The sequence below is a fragment of the Lontra canadensis genome, unplaced genomic scaffold (assembly GCF_010015895.1).
Source record: "Lontra canadensis isolate GAN:19392208 unplaced genomic scaffold, GSC_riverotter_1.0 scaffold15, whole genome shotgun sequence".
Taxonomy (NCBI): domain Eukaryota; kingdom Metazoa; phylum Chordata; class Mammalia; order Carnivora; family Mustelidae; genus Lontra; species Lontra canadensis.
Genome location: NW_022631009.1, coordinates 13,363,512 through 13,374,579, shown reverse-complemented (window position 1 = coordinate 13,374,579; position 11,068 = coordinate 13,363,512). Strand labels below are relative to the sequence as shown.

Sequence of the window (11,068 nt, the reverse complement as noted above, 5' to 3'; positions counted from 1 at the left end):
TCTGAAAGGAATCCTTAAAAATTTGACAGTGATAATCCCAGTGCATTTAGTCTTTTCTTTTTTTTTTAATTTCAATTATTTATCTGACAGAGATCACAAGTAGGCAGAGAGAGGGGGGAAGCAGGCTTCCTGCTGAGCAGAGAGCCCAATGCAGGGCTCGATCCCAGGACCCTGGGATCATGACCTGAGCTGAAGGCAGAGGCTTTAATCCACTGAGCCACCCAGGTGCCCCCATTTAGTCTTTTCTTGATTCTCACAAGCTATGTGGGTAAAGAGAAAGTTAAAAGGGTACTGTGTTCCATGTAAAAAATTACAGGATCTTATTCGGTAAGAAACAGGAAGTTATTTAAATAATAGATAGGACTACCAATATGTTAACAGGAAAAAGAAATAGTAGAAATATTAATAATCATTGGAGTGAAGCTATGGGCAAGAATATTTAGGATAATGAAGCAGTCTAGAAGAGAGACAAAGAGAAACTTAGCACAACCACAGCACCAAGAAAGTAAAGAGGTGGGGAGAAATTCAGGAGACATTTTTGAGGTAGACTCACTAGAATCTAGGAACTGATTAGATGGAGGGAATAGGAGTAAATGATGATTACAAGAGTGTTCACATAACCAACTATGTGAGTAAAGATTTTATTAACTATTAAATGGGGAAGGCAGGAAAAGGAGTTATTCTGTGGGAAGATGTCAGTGACTACATTGATTATTTGCTTGTTTGCTCCTAGGTCTGTGTTCTTCCCTACAGAGGGAACTACATTACTGAGGCTCCCTGGTTTCCAGTCAGGTTTGGGCAATGGCAGGTGTGGGCAGAAGAGTAGAGGTTGGAAGGCAGGGAGAAGCCAGGCAACATTTCTCAGGGTGACCCTATCTTTTTCCAAGGTTTTAGTTCCCACCAGATAAGCTTTCTGTCTTTGGTTCTGGCTTTCTCTTTGGTCATAGCTCTAGCCTCAACTATAATTCTAGCTCTAGCTGGGTGGCTTCTGGATTCCAGAAACTCAACCTCTTCCTGTTATCCCCTTGCCCTAAGTGAGACAGTGGCCTCCTGCTTTTGTTAATCTGAGTGATCTTGTCATCCCCACTTCAGCTTCTTGTCTCTTTTATTACCCGTGTAACTGGTTCTCAGTGTTAAACTCCCCATTTGAAATACCTCAACTGGTTTATTTCTTTGACTGGAGCCCAACTGATATGATAATTTTTTATTTTTTATTTTTTTATTTATTATTTTTTTAAGATTTTATTTATTTATTTGACAGAGAGAGATCACAAGTAGGCAGAGAGGCAGGCAGAGAGAGAGAGGAAGGGAAGCAGGCTCCCCACTGAGCAGAGAGCCCGATGCGGGGCTCGATCCCAGGACCCTGAGACCATGACCTGAGCCGAAGGCAGAGGCTTAACCCACTGAGCCACCCAGGCACCCCAATAAATTCAGTTTTAAATACATTGAGCTTAAGTGTGTGACTTCCTAGTCAAGAGCTCCAGTAGGCTTGGAAATCATTACCAAAGGCTTGGAGACAGAAAGCTGGGTTGGGAAATCAATAGCATATAGCTCGTATCTGAAGCCATAGGTTATATTTCCCAAGTTGAGGAAATGAAGAGATTAAATCTGAAAGATTAAATAGTGGGCTCACTTATGACATAACAGTATTTTGAATTTAGGCGAAGGAAGAACTTGAAAAGACCAAAAGAAGTACGGAAGTAGAAAACCCAGGAGTGTCATAGAAGATGAGAAATGAGAAATGAAATTTCTGAAGGAAAGAGCACAATAAAATCAAACTTGGTGGAAATAGCAGAGAGGGCACACAAAAAAAGGATCAAGGCATGTAAGGCAAATGTTCTCATATAGCAAGGGGAATGTCATCGCTCCCTTTGTGAGAACAAGGACAATGCAATGGTGGCGAAGAAAAAGATAAGGGGGAAAAGTCAAAGCCATCAATGACCATAAATTCCTTTTTCAGGAGAGTGGACAATGAAGACCTTGAGAGAAATAGTACCTAAGTCGGAGGAGAGGAAGAGCTAAAGAAATGACATAAGTGGATACTGAAGACTCCACAAAAGTAAGAGGGGATGAGGCCAGATGCTTGAGTGGAATGGTTATTCCTTTTAAAAGAAGGGAGGATAATGTGATTGGTCAAGATATATATTTATAGGGTTACTGATTCTACCTTTTCTAATGATACTATCAAGTAATATCTACTATGCACAAACTTCTAACATGAACAGAGGTATGTACCTTTTCCTTATTCATAGCTCTCCTTAAAACAAAAAGGCGAGAGGAGGAATCACACACTTGAGGCTAAATTCTAGCTTTACTCCCAATGTTTCTAGCAAAAGATGAAAATTTAGTGTACACAGTGATTGCTATTAGCATCTTAAAAAAACAGACATTCATAAAATTGGTTTTTCCTAAGTGCTAATCTGTCAAACTTTTGTGATGAGGATATTTTGTATTACATATTTGAAAATTGCTACGAGAATACTATTAACTATAGTCCCTATTCTGTACCTTGCCTTCTCCATGATATATTTATTGTATAACTAAGTTTGTACCTTTTGACCACCTGCACCCATTTCCCCAACCCACAATTCTTGACAAAGTTGTGACCCCATCACTTACTTCTACAGATGCTAAGCTCCCTGAAAATATTGGGGGAAACCAGTTCCATATATTCTTTATTTATATACACCCGATTTTTTTTTGTATTATCCTGAAGCTATAAATTATACTGCAGTATGTGTGTGTCTCTGTTGTGTATTTGCTTATAACTGGGAAGCTTAGAAATCAAGCAGCTGTAAATCAATTCCCACAAGAAAAAAAAAATTGGGGCAAATAATGTCCAGGCATCAAGCAATAGATTGAAGGGAACTGATGTTTCCATAAATACATTGTTTTGTTAACAAGAAAGGAAGGTCTTCTAAATAATTTAAATGCCAAGAAGAGAGGCAATTAATAACAGGTCATTTACATAGCAATTTAATATATACCCTGTGCTGACCATACTTTACACATTTTACCTAATTTAATCCTTAAAACAGCCCTACAAGTAGACAGTAGTGTTACCTCCATTTCACAGAGGAGGAAGAGAGCCCTAGAAGAGAATTTGTCCCAGGCTACTCTGGAACGCAGGCAGTGTGGCTCTCAAGTCTTTACTCCTGGGTCCCCTGGGTGGCTCACACAAGTGTCGGGCTCTTGATTTTTGTTCAGGTCACGATCTCAGGGTCATGGTATCGAACCCTCCATTAGACTCGATACTCATCATGGAGCCTGCTTGAGATTTTCTCTCTCTTCTTCTGCCCCTCCCCTGGCTTGTACATGACCTCTCTCAAAACAATCTTAAAAAATTTTTTTTTAAAAAGCCTCCTGACCGAGAAGAGTAAATGAAGCAAGATGGGATTGGGAGGGAGATAAACCATAAGTGACTCTTAATCTCACAAAACAAACTGAGGGTTGCTGGGGGGAGGGGGGTTGGGAGAGTGGGGGTGGGGTTATTATGGACATTGGGGAGGGTATGTGCTATGGTGAGTGCAGTGAAGTGTGTAAACCTGGCGATTCACAGACCTGTACCCCTGGGGAAAAAATGTTTATAAAAAAAAAATTAAAAAATGCCTCCTAACCACTCCACTCTAGTGTAATTTATACCTAGCTCATTCCTAGATATATTTACTAAAATTTTCTGCCTTTTTTAAAGGATTAATTAGGGGTAGAGTTGTTAAAATATTGTTTTTCCCCTAAATGTACCTCTAAAGAAAACTTCCACAATGAATAATTTTGAAGTTTTTTAATGCACGAAAAGAACATCTTAGAAACAGAACAGGTATTGACTTATTAACGATGAAGCACTATATAAAGAAGCCCCCTCCCCACTTAGTAAATAGGAATATAGTGTAAATAGACGTGAAAGGAGGTGAACACTTTAGGATTAAATGCAAACCCTAAAGTTGTATACAACATTCATATATGGCTTATTATTTCATGGCAATAATATTCTCATAACGATGTATATGACATTTATACGTACTGGTAGGATGCTTTTGACTCAAAAGTTTAAACAAAAATACTGGAGAGGTAGTTTTGCCAATGCAAGGTGATTAAAAATAAAGGCTTTACCTTGCTTTTTTTCCTTAAACATCTGTAACCATTTCCCTTTGTTCTAATTTTCTTCTGGATTAGCCAGGAAGATAATGATGCTTTTAGAAGAAGCCAATTCAAAACCCTCTAAGAATGGATTCCCACAACTACACAATGATGTTTTTGAAACAACTGCTCTGAAATTCCCTGGGGTGGTTGTGTGTGTGTTTGTGTGTGTGTCGGGGGGGGGTTCTCCACAGTTTTCTTCTGTCTTAGAAAGCATATGGATTCTGGCTCCAAGGAGACCTGTTAAGGTTCCACCAGGAGTTACAGGGACTCATCCTGTTTTTCTCTTCAAATTCTGCATCATGGTCTCATGATGGTAATTTCTATAGTGACCCAAGAGTATTGGTAGGTACCCTGTCTTGGTAAGTCAGGGATGGCTTTAATAAATATAAATGTATATGTATATATATACTGAAGCTTGAAACAAAAGTTCGAAAAATTCTTTAGCTAGCCAGTAGAATAGCATGAGGAGTACTAGAAGGGACTGCATGTCATTCCTCAGTTGTGTTTCATAAAGGCATCACATCTTAGGTGTAAAGAGTTTTAGCTTCTGCCTGTCACCTGCTGCTTTATCTGCAGGAGACAACATGGAGTGGGGAAGGTCTACAGATATTAAAATTCTTTGACACTGGTCATTTGAGCCTATGTACAAACTAGCTTATCCTAGTCTTACAGTGAGAAATAAGCCCGAAAAAAAAAAAAAAAAAGTCAAGGGGCAACAAAACATCGGTCAGTTCTCAAATCTAGAATAGCCATTTACCAGACAATGGTTAGGAACCACTAGAAACAATCCGACATAATATTAATCAGGTATGACTTGTTACACTTCAGAAAGCATAAATATACAGTAAGGAAGAGGTTCCTATGTAGCCCCACAGAGTTATGTACAAGTTGGAGCTGCTGTGAAGCTGAGCAGAAACTCCTGGAACACCCCCCACGCCCCCCACCCCAGCTCTAAGCAGATCTCCGCACACAGTTATCCTTGCAAACGCACAACGTGAGAAATCAAGGTCACCAGTGAAATAGCTCTTTGCCAGCTGAGGGTCTTCTTTCCCATAAATATGCACAAGTCTGGGCTCCAGGGGTGGTCTGTGGCCTCACAGGTCTTGCCCCTTCGTGGTGCCACAATCTCTCCGTGCACGTGGAGCCGAGGCACGTGCTGGACCCCTAACGCCTGCTTCCGGTGATTCAGGTCAGGAGCTCCTGCCTTCACAGTCTCCAGATGCAAATCAAAGCATAAATAACAGAGACCACGCTCGTGGCTCCTCCGTTCACAACATTACTGGGAACAGATACTGGTCAAAGCAGCGCAAAAGCTTCACGCCAGGGTCCACGAGTGGAGAGGAGTTTTGTGCACTTTTGCAAAAATGACCCCCTCCCCCAAAATCTACCCTACGTGTCTTTTATTTTACTGGTTAGCCCTGTCTGTAGCTAGGAAGACACTGTGTTGCTCCTGGGCTCTTTCTATCAGCTTCCTCTTCTTTTTCTTGTTCTTCTTCTCCTTTGCCTTTGGGGTTCTCTTTCCTACACCAGGGGAAAGAAAAAGAAATGAAGACATGTCAGAAACGGCACTTTCTCTAGGAAAGAAAACACAAAACATTAAGAGTTTTACACAAAGCCCATCTGGAAAACATCACCTACGGAAAAAGCAGCCTCAAAGAGAAAATTGTTCACATTAATTTTGACGGAATAATAATAATTTACTAAATTGGATATGCTGTCTAAAACAGAGACTGATCTTCCTGTTATGAGGAACTGGCATATTTAAAAACTTCCCAGTGGCCTGATCAGTCTTGCAAATATCATCCTGCCACAAAAATTCCATTTATTCCCTCCGACTTTTAACAATGCTACCTTTTACTAGACATCTTTACATCTTTCTATGGCTCCACATGTCAGTGGGTCACAAGAAAATAAGCAGCTAACTACAGTAAATATACCAGAAGATTCCATCTCCCTGGTCCTCCTCTTCCCCAGGCGAAAGAAACGTCTTGCTTTTAACATTATTCCCTCCCTGTTCTCCAAAGACCAGTGTATGAAATGACATAGGTGGAACTCTTCATTTTCTATAAAAATTCATGAGGACATTGTTCATTATGTGGCTTAGGGCTTCTTACCCAAATTCCCTAGACCAGTTATTGTGAGCAAGAAAAATGCTGGTTTGTTCCTGAAGAACTGGGGAGAGATGTCTTCCTACCAGAAGATCACACAGCCACCTAGTAATTCTATTTCTCCTCTTTGCCTTTGCCACCAGGAAGCCCAGATCACTAGCTAAATAGTTGAGGCTTGTCTCCATCAGAGTTGTTGAATATAGTCTCCCCTTTGCCTCTGCTCTTTTTCACTTTTTGCATCTCCTGGTTATGGTTCGCGGTTTTTACAATGTTTCAACATCTCTTTGCAAGTATATACACATAAGATCTTGAGAGAAGAGTAATAGGCATTTGCTTTAAGTCCATTGCCCTCTTTGGGCTCTAAACACAGAAGAACTGTGGGATTTTTAGAACAGAAAGGAACTCAAAGGTCACTGAAGTTTGCAGAAATTAAGTCATCAACATACACTTTCAAAACAGAAAGATTCTTTCCTTACCAGACTCAAATCTCGTCTCCTACCCACCCTACTTCCATGTTACTTGTGCAGTCCTACAAAACTTTTATGTGAGGTGTAGCTCTTTGACACTGTAGCAATCAGTACCACAAATTGGACATTCTGTTCTAACGCATGCTTTCCCACCTTCCAAGACCATTGATTACAGGGATGTATCTGGCCAGCTTTTCATTTGAGACAATGGTGGGGGGACAGCTGTGTAGGGAATGTGAAAGAAACAGACTCTGCCCTAGGAAAGCAGAGTCATACTAGATTATAGGAGCCTGGGAGATTTCTAAACAAGGGAGGGATTTTTCATTTTATTTGAGGATGGAAGAGAGTCATGTAGTTGGCACATAGCTGACAGTCAACAAATGTTTGCTGAGTAAAACTTTATCACAAGATAAAGAATAATTTATTTTTAATAGGACATGGCAGTAAAATAATCAGAATATGATCGTGCTCTCACATTAAATTATAAAGTTCCCCGAAGTTAATTTCTGGTTCTTATTAAATTCTGGCATTAATGTTATAACGGCATCTTGCCATCTTTAAACATAGTTAATCCTACCCAATGAAACCTTAGTTCAAACCATCATTAATCAAAGAAGTTGTAAAGTTAAAACTATTTGAGTAACATTATATCTAATGATGAGACACACCTAAGGAGGGCAGAGAGATGAAACGTAAAATTGCATATTTAAAAAGAAGTTTCAATTATAAAGTTTTTGAAGATTTCCTTAGTTCTAGATTTTCTTTAAACAAACAACAAAAAACTTAGTTAAAATCATTGCTGACTACATTGCAAAAATGAGCTCATGTTTAATTTGTTTAAAACCCGAAGTTTCTTTTAAAAGCGAACTGAAATTGAGTAAATGGAAAAATAATATTGCTAGATGTTTAAATGTGTTAAGATAAAAATATACTGGGTATTTGTTCAAGAAATCTTTTCCCATTCACCACTTCAATTTTTCAAATGAAAAAGGTGCAGAACATTCCCTAACAGAATATCTATGCTAAATGACTGGAAATTCTTATTTTAAGAGAGGGTCAATTTCATGCCACTTACCTAATATGTCATTCTGATATAATTGTCAGTATCAAATATTCTTTGGGTTTGCTGGCTGATATAATATTGTGTGATAGGAAAGTTATTCAATATTTGCATAAAATAGTCCATAGTGTGGCCAAAATTTCAGCAATGCTTCTGGAAACTTATATAAGTTTTCAAGTTGTACAATTATTCCACTGGCAATAAGTTATATGGTACTGATTTCAACTAAAGATGTTTGGGAGATCAAATTACAACCCTAAAAATTTCCCTCAGAAGTCTCTTGTTGAATGACATCTCTGTGCTATCAGTTTATTGCTTCATTTTGTTTCTGGTCAGCCCCATTTCTCATGTAGTATATACTGAAAATACTGAAGAATTAAGATGGTTAGCCAAGATTTGACCACAGATAGGCCTAAATTACCTGAAAATATTTTGTGGTCCATTGTGGGCTATTCTGACTTAAAGCCCAACTCAAAGAAGCAAAAAATATTAAAATATAACCTAACTAAGGTATAAAAAAGGTCTTATACATATTTTCTTCTGAACTCCACTAAGATTTCCAAACATAAGAAATCGGTAAGATTAAAGCTAACAGAAAATACATATCCCTGTTTTGATCTATATATTTGAAAATAAGTTATATTGGATATACAAGTGTGCTAATTTATGTTTCCATTTCTTTACACCTGTGGTTAGATTAGATTTGGAGAATGCCTTCTAGACTTTCAATTATGTACATTCACCCTGTACAGGAAGCATTTAAAGGCGAGTATGATGCCAGTCACCCAAAGAGAAATTCAAGTCATGGAATTAACTTTCTTTTTAGTTCATGAGCAGCAACCTGGAAAATATACTGCCCAAGAACAGCAGAAAATGAGCCTCTAGCTATGTCCAACTCTAATGACACATTTGCGTGTCTTTGTCCTCAGTGCTTTAAGAATACAGTGGCCTTGACAAATCACTGCTCAGTGAGTCTCTTCAGCCCTGTTCTACAGATGCAAGAAGACCAGCTCGGGTATTACAGCTGTTAAGGAAAGCAATAGGGCTTAACAGAGAAAGGCAGAAGGAAAGGGAGCCAGTAAGTAAGTGTGGTCTTATAATGAAGATGTTTCGTAATACATCATACTTGTGACTCTCAGTTTTTACATTTATGGAATGAAGACACTATGATCCTCTTTCACCAGAAAGTTGTACAAAATATCACAAGCAAGACAAGATCATCCAAATGAACAAAGTTAGAAAGATACCATCAAAACCACACTCTAACCAACATAATTATATTGATTTGCACACATGTGGAAATGGTCCAACAGGATAACCTATCAACTCCTCTACAGAGAAAGGTGAACAGCCCCTTATGGAAATACTCTTAACCTCCAGCTGTAGATTACTGCTATTAGAATCAGAAATAAAATGGATTCTTTTCACCATGATATCAGGCAGACTCACAAATTACATGAAGCTGTGAAAATAGGAACTCCACTGCCAGGAGGCATGAATTTCATTCTTTCCTAAGCCCCAAAGTCTAGGAAAGTCTTCAAAAGGTTTTTCCTCTCACTAGGCTTAGGTAAGAGTTTTTTCATAATTGGAACAATGGTTCCGGTATATCCATTAGTAAGGCATAAATGTTGTGTAGGATTTCCGTTGAGATTACTAAGTGTTTTGAGGAAGACGTTTCTAATGGTAAATGAGATGAATGAAAATTGAGAAAAAATTCAGTAGCTGTGACTATGAAAAAAAAAAAGTCTCTCTCTACACACACACACACACACACACACACACACACACAGACGGGAAAGTAAGCCACAATTATGACAAATGTAATTTCCACTGTTAGAACCACCACTGTGATGACAAAGGTGATCATCTGAAACCAGGGCTAATTTCTATCAAATTTCAATGATAAATTTGTGATGTTAACTTGAAACCTGGGCTTCCCTGTATTTATGAAATTCACCAGGGAGATTCGGAGATCACCTCAGAAATTGAGCCATTCTTCAAAGCAGCTGAAACTGAGGGACAAAAAGTCTGACAACCACCAGGCTGGGGAACTTTGTCATACTTGAGAGGACACACTAGAGGTAGAGGGGAGAAAGTTGCTTCCACACCTTCACAAGGACTGAGCTGTAGACAATGAATAGCAATTGAGCTATTTCTTTCTCATATGGGCAACCTGAGTCTGCCCAAGAATGAGTAGAAACAGAGATTTATTTATTTAAGAGTGATTGATGATTCTCTGAAAAAATGTCAGTTGGCTCCTAAATATTTTAAAAGCTCATATAAAAATAGACAAAAGACTTAAATATAATTCATAAGGGAAATAAAAACAACTAGTAAATATATGAAACAATCAAATCTCACAATTAAAAGTGCCAAATAAAATGAGTTGCCATTGCCAAGATTCTTAAAAGTAAAAAAGTGAGAATGTGGTGAGACAGGCATCAGGATGCATTATGAGAATATAAAATTGATACAGTCTTTCTAAAAGCCATCTGGCAATGTGTACAAAAGCATTAAAATATTCATAACTTTCGACTCCGATCTAGGAACCCATCCTAGGAAAATAATCTAAACGTGGACAGAGATGTATGCACAGAGATGTTTACTGTAGAACTCTGAAAAAATTATAAATTACCAAAATGTCCTCCTACACAATTTTTCATGACCTCTTTCTAGGATTACTAAAACAGTAAGTGTCCTTTCAATTATGTAGTATTTGTATCTTAAGGCCCAGGAATTACATTTGTTCCCAAGAGAAATCACATGTCCCTAAAATTTATCATAAATAGGTATAAGGAAAGACTGTGGTACAAAACATTCCTCTTCTGGTGGTAAGCAGATTTTTGGGTGGCATGGTTGATCATAATTGGATGTAAGATATAAAAGCTTAAGAACTACTGTACTGCCTGAACACTTCTGGCATTAAGAACGGATGTTAGTTCACAAAACTGCTTTCATCGAGAAAGGCATCCAAGTAGGCAAATATGATGAGCGCGACCAGCGTCTACCACAGTATATTCTACCTAGTCTAAGAGAAAACTCTTCCCTTGTCTGTAATAGTTCCGAATAATACATTAATGGTTATTTTACATCAGCTGAGCCTCAATGGAAAGAGTCTGAGTACCTTAAACAAATAAATCCACTCTATCTCCTTATTTATAGTACAAAGTTCTTTAATTGGTGTTTTTAGTGACATTTATCTGGCTTTTAAGAAATAACATCTTTTCCACTAAAAATATTGCAGAGAGAAAAAAAAATATTGCAGAGAGAGAGAGAGGTCTTTAAAAAGGACT

General features: G+C 38.2%; 1 protein-coding gene across 1 annotated transcript in view; it reads right to left on the bottom strand.

Moving 5' to 3' along the window:
• Positions 1–4,609: 4,609 nt before the first annotated feature.
• Positions 4,610–11,068, bottom strand: part of RSPO2 (R-spondin 2) — a 152,002-nt gene continuing 145,543 nt past the window's right edge. The window contains exon 5 of the mRNA XM_032858471.1: positions 4,610–5,661. Within this exon, the coding sequence (XP_032714362.1) occupies positions 5,546–5,661 (116 nt within the window). The 3' untranslated portion in view covers positions 4,610–5,545. The remainder of the gene's footprint in view (positions 5,662–11,068) is intronic.